Source organism: Salvelinus alpinus, chromosome 11, assembly GCF_045679555.1.
Source record: "Salvelinus alpinus chromosome 11, SLU_Salpinus.1, whole genome shotgun sequence".
NCBI lineage: Eukaryota > Metazoa > Chordata > Actinopteri > Salmoniformes > Salmonidae > Salvelinus > Salvelinus alpinus.
The window spans coordinates 6,099,689-6,120,484 of NC_092096.1; the positions used below are offsets into that span (position 1 = coordinate 6,099,689).

Consider the following 20,796-nt stretch of genomic DNA (forward strand, 5'->3'; position numbering starts at 1 on the left):
GAGGGGCGTTGCAGTGAGATTAGTAGGATAATAGAGACCTGGAGGGGGTTACAGTGAGATTAGTAGGAGAACAGAGACCTGGAGGGGGGTTACAGTGAGATTAGTAGGAGAACAGAGACCTGGAGGGGGGTTACAGTGAGATTAGTAGGAGAACAGAGACCTGGAGGGGGTTACAGTGAGATTAGTAGGAGAACAGAGACCTGGAGGGGGTTACAGTGAGATTAGTAGGAGAACAGAGACCTGGAGGGGCGTTGCAGTGAGATTAGTAGGAGAACATAGACCTGGAGGGGGTTACAGTGAGATTAGTAGGAGAACAGAGACCTGGAGGGGGTTACAGTGAGATTAGTAGGAGAACAGAGACCTGGAGGGGGTTTACAGTGAGATTAGTAGGAGAACAGAGACCTGGAGGGGCGTTGCAGTGAGATTAGTAGGAGAACAGAGACCTGGAGGGGGGTTACAGTGAGATTAGTAGGAGAACAGAGACCTGGAGGGGGGTTACAGTGAGATTAGTAGGAGAACAGAGACCTGGAGGGGGGTTACAGTGAGATTAGTAGGAGAACAGAGACCTGGATGGGGGTTACAGTGAGATTAGTAGGAGAACAGAGACCTGGAGGGGGTTACAGTGAGATTAGTAGGAGAACAGAGACCTGGAGGGGGTTACAGTGAGATTAGTAGGATAACAGAGACCTGGAGGGGGGTTACAGTGAGATTAGTAGGAGAACAGAGACCTGGAGGGGCGTTGCAGTGAGATTAGTAGGATAACAGAGACCTGGAGGGGGTTACAGTGAGATTAGTAGGAGAACAGAGACCTGGAGGAGGGTTACAGTGAGATTAGTAGGAGAACAGAGACCTGGAGGGGGGTTGCAGTGAGATTAGTAGGAGAACAGAGACCTGGAGGGGGCTTACAGTGAGATTAGTAGGAGAACAGAGACCTGGAGGGGGCTTACAGTGAGATTAGTAGGAGAACAGAGACCTGGAGGGGGGTTACAGTGAGATTAGTAGGAGAACAGAGACCTGGAGGGGGGTTACAGTGAGATTAGTAGGAGAACAGAGACCTGGAGGGGGTTTACAGTGAGATTAGTAGGAGAACAGAGACCTGGAGGGGGTTACAGTGAGATTAGTAGGAGAACAGAGACCTGGTGGGGGTTACAGTGAGATTAGTAGGAGAACAGAGACCTGGAGGGGGGTTACAGTGAGATTAGTAGGAGAACAGAGACCTGGAGGGGCGTTGCAGTGATATTAGTAGGAGAACAGAGACCCAGGAGGGGCGTTGCAGTGAGATTAGTAGGATAATAGAGACCTGGAGGGGGTTACAGTGAGATTAGTAGGAGAACAGAGACCTGGAGGGGGGTTACAGTGAGATTAGTAGGAGAACAGAGACCTGGAGGGGGTTACAGTGAGATTAGTAGGAGAACAGAGACCTGGAGGGGCGTTGCAGTGAGATTAGTAGGAGAACATAGACCTGGAGGGGGTTACAGTGAGATTAGTAGGAGAACAGAGACCTGGAGGGGCGTTGCAGTGAGATTAGTAGGAGAACAGAGACCTGGAGGGGCGTTACAGTGAGATTAGTAGGAGAACAGAGACCTGGAGGGGGGTTACAGTGAGATTAGTAGGAGAACAGAGACCCGGAGGGGCGTTGCAGTGAGATTAGTAGGAGAACAGAGACCTGGAGGGGGTTACAGTGAGATTAGTAGGAGAACAGAGACCTGGAGGGGGGTTGCAGTGAGATTAGTAGGAGAACAGAGACCTGGAGGGGGCTTACAGTGAGATTAGTAGGAGAACAGAGACCTGGAGGGGGCTTACAGTGAGATTAGTAGGAGAACAGAGACCTGGAGGGGGGTTACAGTGAGATTAGTAGGAGAACAGAGACCTGGAGGGGGGTTACAGTGAGATTAGTAGGAGAACAGAGACCTGGAGGGGGTTTACAGTGAGATTAGTAGGAGAACAGAGACCTGGAGAGGGTTACAGTGAGATTAGTAGGAGAACAGAGACCTGGTGGGGGTTACAGTGAGATTAGTAGGAGAACAGAGACCTGGAGGGGGGTTACAGTGAGATTAGTAGGAGAACAGAGACCTGGAGGGGCGTTGCAGTGATATTAGTAGGAGAACAGAGACCCAGGAGGGGCGTTGCAGTGAGATTAGTAGGATAATAGAGACCTGGAGGGGGTTACAGTGAGATTAGTAGGAGAACAGAGACCTGGAGGGGGGTTACAGTGAGATTAGTAGGAGAACAGAGACCTGGAGGGGGCTTACAGTGAGATTAGTAGGAGAACAGAGACCTGGAGGGGGTTTACAGTGAGATTAGTAGGAGAACAGAGACCTGGAGGGGGTTACAGTGAGATTAGTAGGAGAACAGAGACCTGGAGGGGGTTACAGTGAGATTAGTAGGAGAACAGAGACCTGGAGGGGGTTACAGTGAGATTAGTAGGAGAACAGAGACCTGGAGGGGCGTTGCAGTGAGATTAGTAGGAGAACATAGACCTGGAGGGGGTTACAGTGAGATTAGTAGGAGAACAGAGACCTGGAGGGGCGTTGCAGTGAGATTAGTAGGAGAACAGAGACCTGGAGGGGCGTTACAGTGAGATTAGTAGGAGAACAGAGACCTGGAGGGGGGTTACAGTGAGATTAGTAGGAGAACAGAGACCCGGAGGGGCGTTGCAGTGAGATTAGTAGGAGAACAGAGACCTGGAGGGGGTTACAGTGAGATTAGTAGGAGAACAGAGACCTGGAGGGGGGTTGCAGTGAGATTAGTAGGAGAACAGAGACCTGGAGGGGGCTTACAGTGAGATTAGTAGGAGAACAGAGACCTGGAGGGGGCTTACAGTGAGATTAGTAGGAGAACAGAGACCTGGAGGGGCGTTGCAGTGAGATTAGTAGGAGAACATAGACCTGGAGGGGGTTACAGTGAGATTAGTAGGAGAACAGAGACCTGGAGGGGCGTTGCAGTGAGATTAGTAGGAGAACAGAGACCTGGAGGGGCGTTACAGTGAGATTAGTAGGAGAACAGAGACCTGGAGGGGGGTTACAGTGAGATTAGTAGGAGAACAGAGACCCGGAGGGGCGTTGCAGTGAGATTAGTAGGAGAACAGAGACCTGGAGGGGGTTACAGTGAGATTAGTAGGAGAACAGAGACCTGGAGGGGGGTTGCAGTGAGATTAGTAGGAGAACAGAGACCTGGAGGGGGCTTACAGTGAGATTAGTAGGAGAACAGAGACCTGGAGGGGGCTTACAGTGAGATTAGTAGGAGAACAGAGACCTGGAGGGGGGTTACAGTGAGATTAGTAGGAGAACAGAGACCTGGAGGGGGGTTACAGTGAGATTAGTAGGAGAACAGAGACCTGGAGGGGGTTTACAGTGAGATTAGTAGGGGAACAGAGACCTGGAGAGGGTTACAGTGAGATTAGTAGGAGAACAGAGACCTGGTGGGGGTTACAGTGAGATTAGTAGGAGAACAGAGACCTGGAGGGGGGTTACAGTGAGATTAGTAGGAGAACAGAGACCTGGAGGGGCGTTGCAGTGATATTAGTAGGAGAACAGAGACCCAGGAGGGGCGTTGCAGTGAGATTAGTAGGATAATAGAGACCTGGAGGGGGTTACAGTGAGATTAGTAGGAGAACAGAGACCTGGAGGGGGGTTACAGTGAGATTAGTAGGAGAACAGAGACCTGGAGGGGGGTTACAGTGAGATTAGTAGGAGAACAGAGACCTGGAGGGGGTTACAGTGAGATTAGTAGGAGAACAGAGACCTGGAGGGGGTTACAGTGAGATTAGTAGGAGAACAGAGACCTGGAGGGGCGTTGCAGTGAGATTAGTAGGAGAACATAGACCTGGAGGGGGTTACAGTGAGATTAGTAGGAGAACAGAGACCTGGAGGGGCGTTGCAGTGAGATTAGTAGGAGAACAGAGACCTGGAGGGGCGTTACAGTGAGATTAGTAGGAGAACAGAGACCTGGAGGGGGGTTACAGTGAGATTAGTAGGAGAACAGAGACCCGGAGGGGCGTTGCAGTGAGATTAGTAGGAGAACAGAGACCTGGAGGGGGTTACAGTGAGATTAGTAGGAGAACAGAGACCTGGAGGGGGGTTACAGTGAGATTAGTAGGAGAACAGAGACCTGGAGGGGCGTTGCAGTGAGATTAGTAGGATAACAGAGACCTGGACGGGGGTTACAGTGAGATTAGTAGGAGAACAGAGACCTGGAGGGGGGTTACAGTGAGATTAGTAGGAGAACAGAGACCTGGAGGGGCGTTGCAGTGAGATTAGTAGGATAACAGAGACCTGGAGGGGGTTACAGTGAGATTAGTAGGAGAACAGAGACCTGGAGGGGCGTTGCAGTGAGATTAGTAGGAGAACAGAGACCTGGAGGGGCGTTACAGTGAGATTAGTAGGAGAACAGAGACCTGGAGGGGGGTTACAGTGAGATTAGTAGGAGAACAGAGACCCGGAGGGGCGTTGCAGTGAGATTAGTAGGAGAACAGAGACCTGGAGGGGGGTTACAGTGAGATTAGTAGGAGAACAGAGACCTGGAGGGGGGTTACAGTGAGATTAGTAGGAGAACAGAGACCTGGAGGGGCGTTGCAGTGAGATTAGTAGGATAACAGAGACCTGGACGGGGGTTACAGTGAGATTAGTAGGAGAACAGAGACCTGGAGGGGGGTTACAGTGAGATTAGTAGGAGAACAGAGACCTGGAGGGGCGTTGCAGTGAGATTAGTAGGATAACAGAGACCTGGAGGGGGTTACAGTGAGATTAGTAGGAGAACAGAGACCTGGAGGAGGGTTACAGTGAGATTAGTAGGAGAACAGAGACCTGGAGGGGGGTTACAGTGAGATTAGTAGGAGAACAGAGACCTGGAGGGGCGTTGCAGTGAGATTAGTAGGAGAACAGAGACCTGGAGGGGGGTTGCAGTGAGATTAGTAGGAGAACAGAGACCTGGAGGGGCGTTGCAGTGAGATTAGTAGGAGAACAGAGACCTGGAGGGGGTTGCAGTGAGATTAGTAGGAGAACAGAGACCTGGAGGGGGGTTACAGTGAGATTAGTAGGAGAACAGAGACCTGGAGGGGGGTTGCAGTGAGATTAGTAGGATAACAGAGACCTGGAGGGGGTTACAGTGAGATTAGTAGGAGAACAGAGACCTGGAGGAGGGTTACAGTGAGATTAGTAGGAGAACAGAGACCTGGAGGGGGGTTACAGTGAGATTAGTAGGAGAACAGAGACCTGGAGGGGGGTTACAGTGAGATTAGTAGGAGAACAGAGACCTGGAGGGGGGTTGCAGTGAGATTAGTATGAGAACAGAGACCTGGAGGGGCGTTGCAGTGATATTAGTAGGAGAACAGAGACCCAGGAGGGGCGTTGCAGTGAGATTAGTAGGATAATAGAGACCTGGAGGGGGTTACAGTGAGATTAGTAGGAGAACAGAGACCTGGAGGGGGGTTACAGTGAGATTAGTAGGAGAACAGAGACCTGGAGGGGGCTTACAGTGAGATTAGTAGGAGAACAGAGACCTGGAGGGGGTTTACAGTGAGATTAGTAGGAGAACAGAGACCTGGAGGGGGTTACAGTGAGATTAGTAGGAGAACAGAGACCTGGAGGGGGTTACAGTGAGATTAGTAGGAGAACAGAGACCTGGAGGGGGTTACAGTGAGATTAGTAGGAGAACAGAGACCTGGAGGGGCGTTGCAGTGAGATTAGTAGGAGAACATAGACCTGGAGGGGGTTACAGTGAGATTAGTAGGAGAACAGAGACCTGGAGGGGCGTTGCAGTGAGATTAGTAGGAGAACAGAGACCTGGAGGGGCGTTACAGTGAGATTAGTAGGAGAACAGAGACCTGGAGGGGGGTTACAGTGAGATTAGTAGGAGAACAGAGACCCGGAGGGGCGTTGCAGTGAGATTAGTAGGAGAACAGAGACCTGGAGGGGGTTACAGTGAGATTAGTAGGAGAACAGAGACCTGGAGGGGGGTTGCAGTGAGATTAGTAGGAGAACAGAGACCTGGAGGGGGCTTACAGTGAGATTAGTAGGAGAACAGAGACCTGGAGGGGGCTTACAGTGAGATTAGTAGGAGAACAGAGACCTGGAGGGGGGTTACAGTGAGATTAGTAGGAGAACAGAGACCTGGAGGGGGGTTACAGTGAGATTAGTAGGAGAACAGAGACCTGGAGGGGGTTTACAGTGAGATTAGTAGGGGAACAGAGACCTGGAGAGGGTTACAGTGAGATTAGTAGGAGAACAGAGACCTGGTGGGGGTTACAGTGAGATTAGTAGGAGAACAGAGACCTGGAGGGGGGTTACAGTGAGATTAGTAGGAGAACAGAGACCTGGAGGGGCGTTGCAGTGATATTAGTAGGAGAACAGAGACCCAGGAGGGGCGTTGCAGTGAGATTAGTAGGATAATAGAGACCTGGAGGGGGTTACAGTGAGATTAGTAGGAGAACAGAGACCTGGAGGGGGGTTACAGTGAGATTAGTAGGAGAACAGAGACCTGGAGGGGGGTTACAGTGAGATTAGTAGGAGAACAGAGACCTGGAGGGGGTTACAGTGAGATTAGTAGGAGAACAGAGACCTGGAGGGGGTTACAGTGAGATTAGTAGGAGAACAGAGACCTGGAGGGGCGTTGCAGTGAGATTAGTAGGAGAACATAGACCTGGAGGGGGTTACAGTGAGATTAGTAGGAGAACAGAGACCTGGAGGGGCGTTGCAGTGAGATTAGTAGGAGAACAGAGACCTGGAGGGGCGTTACAGTGAGATTAGTAGGAGAACAGAGACCTGGAGGGGGGTTACAGTGAGATTAGTAGGAGAACAGAGACCCGGAGGGGCGTTGCAGTGAGATTAGTAGGAGAACAGAGACCTGGAGGGGGTTACAGTGAGATTAGTAGGAGAACAGAGACCTGGAGGGGGGTTACAGTGAGATTAGTAGGAGAACAGAGACCTGGAGGGGCGTTGCAGTGAGATTAGTAGGATAACAGAGACCTGGACGGGGGTTACAGTGAGATTAGTAGGAGAACAGAGACCTGGAGGGGGGTTACAGTGAGATTAGTAGGAGAACAGAGACCTGGAGGGGCGTTGCAGTGAGATTAGTAGGATAACAGAGACCTGGAGGGGGTTACAGTGAGATTAGTAGGAGAACAGAGACCTGGAGGAGGGTTACAGTGAGATTAGTAGGAGAACAGAGACCTGGAGGGGGGTTACAGTGAGATTAGTAGGAGAACAGAGACCTGGAGGGGCGTTGCAGTGAGATTAGTAGGAGAACAGAGACCTGGAGGGGGGTTGCAGTGAGATTAGTAGGAGAACAGAGACCTGGAGGGGCGTTGCAGTGAGATTAGTAGGAGAACAGAGACCTGGAGGGGGTTACAGTGAGATTAGTAGGAGAACAGAGACCTGGAGGGGGGTTACAGTGAGATTAGTAGGAGAACAGAGACCTGGAGGGGGGTTGCAGTGAGATTAGTAGGATAACAGAGACCTGGAGGGGGTTACAGTGAGATTAGTAGGAGAACAGAGACCTGGAGGAGGGTTACAGTGAGATTAGTAGGAGAACAGAGACCTGGAGGGGGGTTACAGTGAGATTAGTAGGAGAACAGAGACCTGGAGGGGGGTTACAGTGAGATTAGTAGGAGAACAGAGACCTGGAGGGGGGTTGCAGTGAGATTAGTATGAGAACAGAGACCTGGAGGGGCGTTACAGTGAGATTAGTAGGAGAACAGAGACCTGGAGGGGGGTTACAGTGAGATTAGTAGGAGAACAGAGACCTGGAGGGGCGTTGCAGTGAGATTAGTAGCCTCTAGTAAAGATGAGGACAAGTTTATTGCCTGCCTTGCGAGTTGGAGAGGATTGTGAAAGGGTGAGATCAGATTTGGCAAGAAGGGGAAAGAGAAAGTTGGAAAACAATTAAAGCGAAGGCAGACATCAGGAGGTTGAAGTCTCCAAAACGAAGAGCAGTGAGCAATCGTCAGGAACTAGCTTATCAATGTGCCAAGCTCATTGAGGAACGTTCCAAGGGCACCTGGTGGATGATAGATGACAATAATGTTAAGCTTGAGTGGACAGGAGACAGTGACCACATGGAATTTAAATGAGGAGATGGACAGGTGAGAGACGGAGAAAAGAGAATCTCCAGTTATGAGAAATGAGTAGCCCTATTCCACCATGGCGACGACCAGACCCTGATACCTCTCTTCCAGGTAACCCTGACCCACCTTGATACCTCTTCCAAGTATCCCTGACCTCTTCTAGGTAACTGTACTAACTTGAATGCCCACACGCAATTCAATATTACGTTCCTTTACTTTGAACCTAACTAATGAAAGGTGTACAGCCATGTAGAAACGGTACAAACACAGCAAAGCGATACAGCCCACTCAACCTGTGGTAGAGTCGCATTGAACAGGTACAACTCTGGGTGATGACATCATCAAAGGGGAACGGTCAAGGCCAATAATAACCATGAACACATGAATAGTAATCATACTATACTGCAGGTAAGTACAATAACATATTGAATGTCATTATTTATGTAGTGTCCACTCTATAACACTTCTCCCCCTTAATTCCAATCCCCCCTGTGAGGAAAGAACATAAGATTAACAAGTAAACCACATGTTTTCTTTTCAACACTTTATAACTTCTGCTAGTGTTACTGTAAATGTAAACAAACAAAAAATGACAGTCATTATTTCTTTTCAACTAAGTCTGCTGTTCCAAACAAACACGAACACTACAAGCCTCTGTCTCAACTACAGAGTTAGTCTTTCAGGAGGCTTGTGACAACGCTGTATTCTGCGCAGTACTCCTGGTGTGCCAAGAAGGCGTTTCCCAGTGGAGCAGGTTGGGTGTTTGTGAAAGAAAGTCCATCATCCTCTGTAGGAACCACTGAATGACCCTGTTCCTCAGATACTGTTTCCTGTGGGGTTTCAACTTGTATACTACCACCCGCCGTGGTTCTGTCTGCAACCGTGGCCTTTTCTTTGTCATAGCGCAGGCAGATGTGGTCCTTGTGTCTGCGTATGACTCGACCATCAGTCAGTTTGACCACAAAGGAGACTGGACAACTCTGATACCTGGCAACTAACGCTGGCTGCTTGTGAAGTTGTGAATATAGACAGTGTCATTGGGTTTTAACTGTCTCCCTCGCGTGGTGGTCATGTCTCTCTTTTTATTTCTCCTGCTTACGTTCCACTCGTGCTTTGATGTCCGGACTCAGTAGATCAAGGTGAGCTTTTGGCTTTCTGCCCATCAACATCTCAACTGGAGCTTGACCTGTTGTTGTTTGTGGCGTGATGCGATACTGGAACAAGAACCGAGAGAGCTTAGTTGTGATGGTTCCCCCAGTCATCTTTTTGAGCCCCTCTTTCAGTGTCTGCACAGCCCGCTCCACTAAGCCATTCGAGGCCGGGTGAAACGGAGCCCTGCGGACATGGTGAATCCGTTTCTCAGCATGAATTCTTGGAACAAATCACAGGTTTGTTGCGTTGTCGGACACAAGAGAGTCACACAGACCGAGGGTTGCAAACACTTGCCGAAGCTTTTCGATTGTTGTGGTCACTGTGATGTTGCTCATGATGATAGCTTCCAGCCACTTGGAGTGTGAGTCCACCATGACAAGGGACATGTGACCCACGAAAGGACAAAGTCTATGTGCAGCCTGGACCATGGGCGGTCAGACCACTCCCACAGATGTAGTGGCGCGGGCGGCGCCATCTTCTGGTTGATCTGGCACTCAGAACATGATTTCACTTTGTTTTCTACATCCTGATTCATGTTAGGCCACCAGATGTACGATCTGGCTAAACTTTTCATCCGGTAGGCACCCGGGTGAGCCTCATGGACCTCATCCATGACCAGGGACCGGAACAACCACTATGGACCCCCAGAGTATGCAGCCATCCTGCACACTCAGCTCAGTTTTGCACTTTGCGTAAGGTCTCAGTCCCTCATCCTCTATGATGGGAGGCCAACCCTGCATAAGGAATCTTTTCACCTGGGCCAGGATAGGATCCCGGTCTGTCCACTGTTTGATCTGTTTGGCATTCACAGATGAGTTTAAAATTGTCTTGGGAGGCACCACAGTTGTGGCGGGCATCTCTGGTAGACGGCTGAGCGTGTCTCGTTTGCATTGTCCTTCCCTTCTCTGTACACTATAATGTACAGGTAAGCTGACAGTTTGAGGGCCCAGTGCTGTATCCTTGCTGAAGCCATTGGAGAAATGCATCTTGATTCACTGAACAGGCTCATCAGTGGTTGGTGGTCAGTGCATATGGTGAAATGACGACCGTAGATGTACTGATGAAAGCGTTTCACAGCCAAAACTATGGCCAGACCTTCCTTGTCTAACTGTGAATAACTCTTCTCAGAACTCCTCAGCATGTGTGATGCGAATTCAATGGGTTTCTCTGACCTCCATCTGATGAGAGAGTACTGCCCCGACGCCATAGGGCGAGGTGTCACATGACAGAATCTCTTTGTCTTGATCAAAATGAAGAAGCAGTTTTGATGATTGTAGTAGTGCTTTTGCTTCCTTGAAAGCTTTCTTTTGAGCCCCACTTCCATTTACAGTCTTTGTGGAGCAGCGGAGGAATTTAAAACGTTCCACCTTCTCCACTACTGTCCCGTCGATGTGGATAGGGGGGTGATCCCTCTGCTGTTTCCTGAAGTTCACGATCATCTCCTTTGTTTTGTTGACGTTGAGTGTGAGGTTATTTTCCTGACACCACACTCCGAGGACCCTCACTTCCTCCCTGTAGGCCGTCTCGTCGTTGTTGGTAATCAAGCCTAACACTGTAGTGTCGTCTGCAAACTTGATGATTGAGTTGGAGGCGTGCATGGCCATGCAGTCATGGGTGAACAGGGAGTACAGGAGAGGGCTGAGAACACACCCTTGTGGGGCCCCAGTGTTGAGGATCAGCAGGGTGGAGATGTTGTTTCCTACCCTCACCACCTGGGGGCGACCCGTCAGAAAGTCCAGGACCCAGTTGCACAGGGCAGGGTCGAGACCCAGGGTCTCGAGCTTAATGACAAGTTTGGAGGGTACTATGGTGTTAAATGCTGAGCTGTAATCGATGAACAAAAGGTATTCCTCTTGGGCAGTGTGCAGTGTGGTTGCGATTGCATTGTCTGTGGACCTATTGGGGCGGTAAGAAAATTGGAGTGGGTCTAGGGTGTCATGTAGGGTGGAGGTGATATGATCATTGACTAGTCTCTCAAAGCACTTCATTGGCTTCATTAGCTTTATTGGGAACAGGAACAATGGTGGCCCTCTTGAAGCATGTGGGAACAGCAGACTGGGATAGGGATTGATTGAATATGTCCGTTAACTTCTCTGGGGCAGGTGGGACGCAAACGTCCCACCGGCCAATAGCCAGGGAAAATACAGAGCGCCATATTCAAATAACATGATATAAAAATCAAACTTTCATTAAATCACACATGTAAGATACCAAATTAAAGCTACACTCGTTGTGAATCCAGCCAACGTGTCAGATTTCAAAAAGGCTTTTCGGCGAAAGCATAAGATGCTATTATCTGATGATAGCACAACAGTAAACAAAGAGAGTAGCATAATTCAACACTGCAAGCACGACACAAAACTCAGAAATAAAATATAAATCATGCCTTACCTTTGACAAAATTCTTTTGTTGGCATTCCAATATGTCCCATAAACATCACAAATGGTCCTTTTGTTCGATTAATTCCGTCGATTTATATCCAAAATGTCAATTTATTTTGACCGTTTCATCAAGAAAAACACAGCTTCCAAATTTCGCCAAGTCACTACAAAATATATCAAAAGTTACATGTAAACTTTACCAAAACATTTCAAACTACTTTTGTAATACAACGTTAGGTATTTTGAAACGTTAATAATCGATCAATTTGAAGACGGGTCTATCTGTTTTCAATACAAAAAGAAAACAAACTGACGCAACTTTTTTCGTAACGTGACTCTCTCAAAAAATGTACTTCATGTGACCCTCATTTACGATAGCCCTACTTCTTCACTACACAAAGGAATAACCTCAACCGATTTCCAAGGACTGGTGACATCCAGTGGAAGCGGTAGGAACTGCAAGCAAGTCCATTAGAAATCTGGTGTCTCTAAGAAAACTTATTGAAAAGACAGTGACATCAAAAAAATTAAAATTCTGAATGGTTTGTCCTCAGGGTTTTGTCTGCTACATAAGTTCTGTTATTCTCACAGACATGATTCAAACAGTTTTAGAAACTTCAGAGGGTTTTCTATCCAAATCTACTAATAATATGCATATCTTATATTCTGGGGATGAGTAGCAAGCAGTTGAATTTTGGCATGCTATTTTTCCGAAAGTGAAAATGCTGCCCCCTGCCCTCAAGAAGTTAACACATCAGCCAGCTGATCTGCGCATGCTCTGAGGACGCAGCTAGGGATGCCGTCTGGGCCGGCAGCCTTGTGAGGGTTAACACGTTTAATTGTTTTACTCACATTGGCTGCAGTGAAGGAGAGCCCGCAGGTTTTGGTAGCGGGTCATGTCAGTGGCACTGTATTGTCCTCAAAGCGAGCAAAGAAGTTGTTCAGTTTGTCTGGGAGCAAGACATTGTGGTTCGCGACGGGGCTGGTTTTCTTTTTGTAGTCTGTGATTGACTGTAGACCCTGCCACCTTCGTCTCGTGTCTGAGTCGTTGAATTGCGGCTCTATTTTGTCTCTATACTGACGCTTAGCTTGTTTGAATGCCTTGAGGAGGGAATAGCTACACTGTTTGTATTCAGTCATGTTTCCGGTCGCCTTGCCATGATTAAAAGCAAGGGTTCGCGCTTTCAGTTTTGCACGAATGCTGCCATCAATCCACGGTTTCTGGTTGGGGAAGGATTTAATTGTCACTGTGGGTACCACATCACCGATGCACTTGTTAACCTCTCTAGGGTACGTGAGACGGTAGCGTCCCACCTCTTCATCAGCCAGTGAAACTGCAGGGCGCCAAATTGAAAACAACAGAAATCCCATAATTTAAATTCCTCAAACATACATGTATTTTACACCATTTTAAAGATGCACTTGTTGTAAATCCAGCAACAGTGTCCGATTTCAAAAAGGCTTTAAGACGAAAGCAAACCAAACGATTATGTTAGGTGAGTGCCTATTCACAGAATAGCACAGCCATTTTTCCAGCCAAAGAGAGGATTCACAAAAAGCAGAAATATAGATAAAATGAATTACTAACCTTTAATGATCTTCATCAGATGACACTCATAGGACTTCATGTTACACAATACATGTATGTTTTGTTCGGTAAAGTTCATATTTATATCCAAAAATCTGAGTTTACATTTGCACCTTACGTTCAGAAGTTCCAAAACATCCTTTGATTTTGCCGAGAGCCACATCAATTTACTCATAATAAACATTGCTAAAAGATACAACTGTATGGAATTTTAGATGCACTTCTCCTTAATGCTGTGTCAGATTTCAAAAAAGCTTTACGAAAAAAGCAAACCATGCAATAATCTGAGTCGGCGCTCAGAGCCCAATCAAGACACACATATCTCCGCCATATTATGCAGTCAACAGAAGTCAGAAGTAACATTATAAACATTCACTTACCTTTGATGATCTTCATCAGAATGCACTCCAAGGAATTCCAGTTCCACAATAAATGTTTGTTTTGTTCGATAATGTCCGTCATTTATGTCCAAATTCCTCCTTGTTGTTCTAGCGTTCAGTACACTTTCCAAACTCACGACGCGCGGGCAGGTCCAGCGGAAAGTACGGACGAAAAGTTACAAAAGTTCTATTACAGTCCGTAAAAACATGATAAACGAAGTTTTGAATCAAACTTTAGGATGTTTTTAACATAATTCTTCAATAATGTTCCAACCGGAGTATTCCATTGTCTTCAGAAGTGCGATGGAACAGAGCTCGCTCTCACGTGAACGTGCATGGTCAGGGCATGTTCAGGTCATGATAGACCTGACTCATTCCTCTCTCCTTCGGCCCCACTTCACAGTAGATGCATCAGACAAGGTTCTAACGACTGTTGACATCTAGTGGAAGCCTTAGGAAGTGCAACATTATCAATATCACACTGTATCTTCAATAGGAGCTGAGTTGAAAATCGATCAACCTCAGATTTCCCACTTCCAGGTTGGATTTCTTCTCATGTTTTTGCCTGCCATATGAGTTCTGTTATACTCACAGACATCATTCAAACAGTTTTAGAAACTTCAGAGTGTTTTCTATCCAAATCAACTAATAATATGCATATTCTAGCCTTTATGGCTTTGTAGCAGGCCGTTTACTCTAGGCATGCTTTTCATCTGGACGTGAAAATACTGCCCCCTACCCCAAAGAAGTTAATAAACTCGCTCACCGAATCAGCGTATACATCAATGTTATTGTCCGATGCTATCCGGAACATATCCCAGTCCACGTGATCGAAGCAATCTTGTAGTGTGGAATCTAGGTGGTGTGCTGCTGACTCTGGCTTCGTTGCTGTGAACTTGCCCTGCCCAGTCTGCCCACCCTCTGGCTTGCTCCTAGATCCCCTGCATGTTTTAGCTAAATGTCTCTTTTTGTTGCAATTGTGACAGACTCATTGAACTTACAGTTGTTTGCATGTGTTCCCCCACATCTAAAACATTCCACTGCTTTTCCCCTTTTTCCTGCCGCCTCTTTTGTCACCTGATGCACTGCACAACTTACACTATTGGCCTTTTGAATATTTTTGACATTGCCATCTCCATAGTACCATCTCCATACCTTGAGTTTGAAAGTCAGTGTGGCTTCTCCCAGCAAACGGCGCTGTATGCTGTCCTCATTAATGCCACAGGCTAATCTATCACGGAGCATGTCTTCTAACATAGCCCCAAACTCAGTGTTCAGACTCTGGTGGCATGTCTTGTGGGGTATGAATGGGTGTCCGAGCTGTGTGCTAGTAGTTTAAACAGACAGCTCAGTGCATTCAGCAACACTTCTTACAAAAACAAATATTGATGAAGTCATTCTGTCCTCTACTTTGAGCCAGGAGAGATTGACATGCTAGGTTGTTAGCTCTCTGTGTTCATTTAAGGGCCAGCCGTGCTGCCCTGTTCTGAGCCAATTGTAATTTCCGAGGTCTCTCGGATCCTGAACACCTGAACACACGACTGAACAGTAGTCCAGGTGCAAGAAAACAAGATTTAGTTGAGGTTAAGGGTTTAGTGAATAATTTATCTCAAATACAATACTTTTAGGTTTTGAAATAGGTCTAACTTATTTCTTGCCAAACATTCTGAAACTGACTGTAGCTCTTTAAGTGTTGCAGTCATTTCATTTACTGTAAGCCAATGACTGGCATGTCATTAGTAAGATTGGACTTACTAATGCACTGCATCTCTGAATCCGGGCTGTATCACAACCGGCCGTGAATGGGAGTCCCGTAGGGTGGCGCACAATTGGCCCAGCATCGGCCGCATTTGGCTGGTGTAGGCCATCATTATAAATAAGAATTTGTTCTTAACTGACTTGCTTAGTTAAATAAAGGTTAAAAATAATTTATGGAAAAAATTAAGGGGTCTAGACAGCTGCCCTGGGGAATTCCTGATTCTACCTGGATTATGTTGGAGAGGCTTCCATTAAAGAACACCCTCTGTGTTCTGTTTTACAGGTAACTATGTATCCACAATATAGCAGGGGGTGTAAAGCCATAACACATACGTTTTTCCAGCTCCAGACTATAATTTGGGCGGCAGGGTAGCCTAGTGGTTAGAGCGTTGGACTAGTAACTGAAAGGTTGTAAGTTCGAATCCCCGAGCTGACAAGGTACAAATCTGTTGTTCTGCCCCTGAACGAGGCAGTTAACCCACTGTTGCTATCATTGAAAATAAGAATTTGTTTGCCTAGTTAAATAAATGTAAAAAAATTATTATAATCAATAATGTCAAAAGCCGCACTGAAGTCTAACAAAACAGCTCCCACAATCTTTTTAACATCAATTTCTCTCAGCCAGTCAGTCATTTGTGTTGAATGTCCTTCCCTATCAGCGTGCTGAAAGTCTGTTGTCAATTTGTTTACTGTAAAATAGCATTTTATCTGGTCAAACACAATTTTTTCCAAAAGTTTACTAAGGGTTGATTGGTCGGCTATTTGAGCCAGTAAAGGGGGCTTTACTATTCTTGGGTAGGGGAATGACACTTGCCTCCCTCCAGGCCTGAGGGCACACACTTTCTTGTAGGCTTAGACTGAATGTAGACTGCAACGCTGCCTCCATTGGCAGTTCCTTATTTACGGTAGATGTTATAACCATGTATTTCTACCACTGTATCATCAAAGGTATTATCTAAGTGAGTTTCAGAGATGAATATGAATGTAATCTGTTACTAGCAAGTTATTGATATAATTAACCTTGTGTCTTAGGCTACATATGTTAACTTCACTGCGCTACGGTCCTTTCCTAAGTATAACAAAGCCTTAACAAAACTACTGTATTTAAAACTTCTCTGCGCTACGGATCCCTTTTACGGGATCACTTTCCTAAACAACCGCTAGAATTGCAGGGTGCCAAATGCATAAATATTACAAAAAATATTTATAATCATGCAATCACAAGTGAAAAATACCAAAACACAGCTTAGCTTGTTGTTAATCCACCTATCGTGTCAGATTTTGAAATATGCTTTACAGCGAAAGAAATGTAAGCTTTTGTGAGTGTATCAATCAATGCTACAACAGCTAGCCCCAAATTAGCATGGTCACGAAAGTCAGAAAAGCAATAAAATGAATCGCTTACCTTTGATAATCTTCGGATGTTTGCACTCACGAGACTCCCAGTTACACAATAAATGTTATTTTTGTTCGATAAATATTACTTTTATAACAAAAAAACGCCATTTGGGTTGCGCGTTATGTTGAGAAAACTACAGCCTCGTTCCGGTCCTGAAAGGAAGATGAAAATTCCCAAACGTATCAGATTAAAAAATATTTAAAAAAATATTTATAATCATGCAATCGCAAGTGAAATATACCAAAACACAGCTTAGCTTGTTGTTAATGTGGGCTATTTTTAGCAGTTATTTGGGATACTTGATTGATTTTATTGCTTTTCTGGGAAGCTTATCAGAAGTAGACATCCTCGTGTTATTTATATTGGAGCTGATAGTGCAGGGTGAGCTGCACACATTGGCATTCCTACTAGGGCACACGTCCTTAGTGCTAACAGTGGTCTTCCTACTAGGACACACGTCCTCAGTGCTAACAGTATAACTCTGGTTCATAGGCTCATGATTACTGCATACAATAGCTGTAGGATCAGCAGAGGCATTCTTGGCAGTAAGAGGGACATAAATTAGGTTATTTACATTGTGTCTTCCAACATCCCTGGGATAATGTACATTTGCTGCAGCATTACGACAACTCAGCGACACAATGGTGGGGATTAAATGAGCTGGGCTTGGGTCATTGATAAGTCATTACTTCCATGCCGCATTGAAATGCATGGACAGAGTCAAGGAGCCAAGTTGATTTGGATGGACTCCGTCATTCCTGTAGAGCATCTTCTGTTTCCCGAAGGTGTCAAAGTTATCCCAACAGAGCTACAGTAAACTTTTAGCCAGGTGTGTAATGCCAGTAGCCTGCTGAATCTTTCACTCCCGCGGCCCAACGATGATAGATCACAGAAGTCCATCTAAGTCAGCAGGAGGGGTCTGCCAATGAATTATACTGCTGAGAAAACATTCCATAACTGCAGGTGACAGTAAATTATCAACCTTGTCTTTATACCTGTTCAGACATCACCCTCCAGGGGGCAGTAAATCACTAACCTTGTCTTTATACCTGTTCAGACAACACCCTCCAGGGGGCAGTAAATCACCAACCTTGTCTTTATACCTGTTCAGACAACACCCTCCAGGGGGCAGTAAATCACCAACCTTGTCTTTATACCTGTTCAGACAACACCCTGCAGGGGGCAGTAAATCACCAACCTTGTCTTTATACCTGTTCAGACATCACCCTCCAGGGGGCAGTAAATCACCAACCTTGTCTTTATACCTGTTCAGACTACACCCTCCAGGGGGCAGTAAATCACCAACCTTGTCTTTATACCTGTTCAGACAACACCCTCCAGGGGGCAGTAAATCATCAACCTTGTCTTTATACCTGTTCAGACTACACCCTCCAGGGGGCAGTAAATCACTAACCTTGTCTTTATACCTGTTCAGACTACACCCTCCAGGGGGCAGTAAATCACTAACCTTGTCTTTATACCTGTTCAGACTACACCCTCCAGGGGGCAGTAAATCACCAACCTTGTCTTTATACCTGTTCAGACATCACCCTCCAGGGGGCAGTAAATCACCAACCTTGTCTTTATACCTGTTCAGACTACACCCTCCAGGGGGCAGGAAATCATCAACCTTGTCTTTATACATGTTCAGACAACACCCTCTAGGGGGCAGTAAATCACCAACCTTGTCTTTATACCTGTTCAGACATCACCCTCCAGGGGGCAGTAAATCACTAACCTTGTCTTTATACCTGTTCAGACTACACCCTCCAGGGGGCAGTAAATCACTAACCTTGTCTTTATACCTGTTCAGACAACACCCTCCAGGTGGCAGTAAATCATCAACCTTGTCTTTATACCTGTTCAGACGACACACACTCCAGCACAGTAGGTGGTATGCAACTGTACAGTTTGTTTATGAACTACCAATACTCTCCTAGAAGTAGAAGAATAATTGGACCACTTTGAAATGGAGAGACCTCTCAAAGGCGCTGCCCATGCTGTCACAGAAGAACCCAGTGTATGGATAGGAGATGGGCTCTAGTGTATTTATGCCCTAACCCCATTTCCTACTGTATTGTCCAGTAACATACTCCTTTAATATGGTGCACTGCTACTACTAAAAATGCCACCTTTTCATTGTTCATAGATTTCAGTCACATGACTTTGCTCTTTCTTTACAGTTGTTGTTGGTATTTGTTATTATTGGTATGTTGATTGTTGTGTCTTACAGAGGAGATCCAAACTTTGGGGGGAGGTGTCCGAGTCTCGGCCCAGGCAGAGTAGTCCTGAAGAGGGCAGGCCGACTGCCGTGGGGGGTGGTGGGCTGGAGCTGGCCTCACGTCTCCAGTTACTCAGTAAAGACTCCCACTCACTCGGAGAGGAGCCTGCAGGACTGCTGGACCCTGGACACAGGTCCCCTGTGGGCGGAGCAAGGTAGTCTCACTACATTAATATTTTCCTCTAAGTAACATCTCTACATTCATATATTCCACTAGGTAACATCTCTACATTAATATATTCCACTAGGTAACATCTCTACATTAATATATTCCACTAGGAAACATCTCTACATTCATATATTCCACTAGGTAACATCTCTACATTCATATATTCCACTAGGTAACATCTCTACATTCATATATTCCACTAGGAAACAACAGAGTTAGCATGTTTTCCTCTGTGTTCTAGGTAACAACAGAGTTAGCATGTTTTTCTGTGTTCTACGTAACAGTACAGTGAGCATGTATTTATGTGTTCTAGGTAACAGCACAGCTAGCATGTATTTCTCTGTGTTCTAAGTAACAACAGAGTGAGCATGTGGTTTCGCTGTGTCCTAGGTAACAGCACAGCTAGCATGTGGTTTCGCTGTGTCCTAGGTAACAGCACAGCTAGCATGTGGTTTCTCTGTGTTCTAGGTGACAACAGAGGTAGCATGTTTTCCTCTGTGTTCTAGGTAACAGCACAGTGAGCATGTATTTATGTGTTCTAGGTAACAGCACAGTGAGCATGTATTTCTGTGTTCTAGGTAACAACAGAGTGAGCATTTATTTCTCTGTGTTCTAGGTAACAACAGAGTTAGCATGTATTTCTGTGTTCTAGGTAACAGCACAGTGAGCATGTATTTCTGTGTTCTAGGTAACAACAGAGTTAGTATGTATTTCTGTGTTCTAGGTAACAACAGAGTTAGCATGTATTTCTGTGTTCTAGGTAACAACAGAGTTAGCATGTATTTCTGTGTTCTAGGTAACAACAGAGTGAGCATGTATTTCTGTGTTCTAGGTAACAACAGAGTTAGCATGTATTTCTGTGTTCTAGGTAACAACAGAGTTAGCATGTATTTCTGTGTTCTAGGTAACAACAGAGTTAGCATGTATTTCTGTGTTCTAGGTAACAACAGAGTTAGCATGTATTTCTGTGTTCGAGGTAACAACAGAGTTAGCATGTATTTATGTGTTCTAGGTAACAACAGAGTTAGCATGTATTTCTGTGTTCTAGGTAACAACAGAGTTAGCATGTATTTCTGTGTTCTAGGTAACAACAGAGTTAGCATGTATTTCTGTGTTCTAGGTAACAACAGAGTTAGCATGTATTTCTGTGTTCGAGGTAACAACAGAGTTAGCATGTATTTATGTGTTCTAGGTAACAACAGAGTTAGCATGTATTTATGTGTTCTAGGTAACAACAGAGTTAGCATGTATTTATGTGTTCTAGGTAACAACAGAGTTAGCATGTATTTCTGTGTTCTAGGTAACAACAGAGTTAGCATGTATTTCTGTGTTCTAGGTAACAACAGAGTTAGCATGTATTTCTGTGTTCTAGGTAACAACAGAGTTAGCATGTATTTCTGTGTTCTAGGTAACAACAGAGTTAGCCTGTATTTCTGTGTTCTAGGTAACAACAGAGTTAGCATGTATTTATGTGTTCTAGGTAACAACAGGGTTAGCATGTATTTCTGTGTTCTAGGTAACAACAGAGTTAGCATGTATTTCTGTGTTCTAGGTAACAACAGAGTTAGCATGTATTTCTGTGTTCTAGGTAACAACAGAGTTAGCATGTATTTCTGTGTTCTAGG

General features: G+C 45.9%; 1 protein-coding gene across 1 annotated transcript in view; it reads left to right on the plus strand.

Annotated features, from left to right (window-relative positions):
* The window catches only part of shank3b (SH3 and multiple ankyrin repeat domains 3b), a 136,902-nt gene that overhangs the window by 101,924 nt on the left and 14,182 nt on the right, over positions 1-20,796 (plus strand). Inside the window, exon 23 of the mRNA XM_071331615.1 lies at positions 18,955-19,157. Coding sequence (XP_071187716.1) covers positions 18,955-19,157 — 203 coding nt within the window. The remainder of the gene's footprint in view (positions 1-18,954; positions 19,158-20,796) is intronic.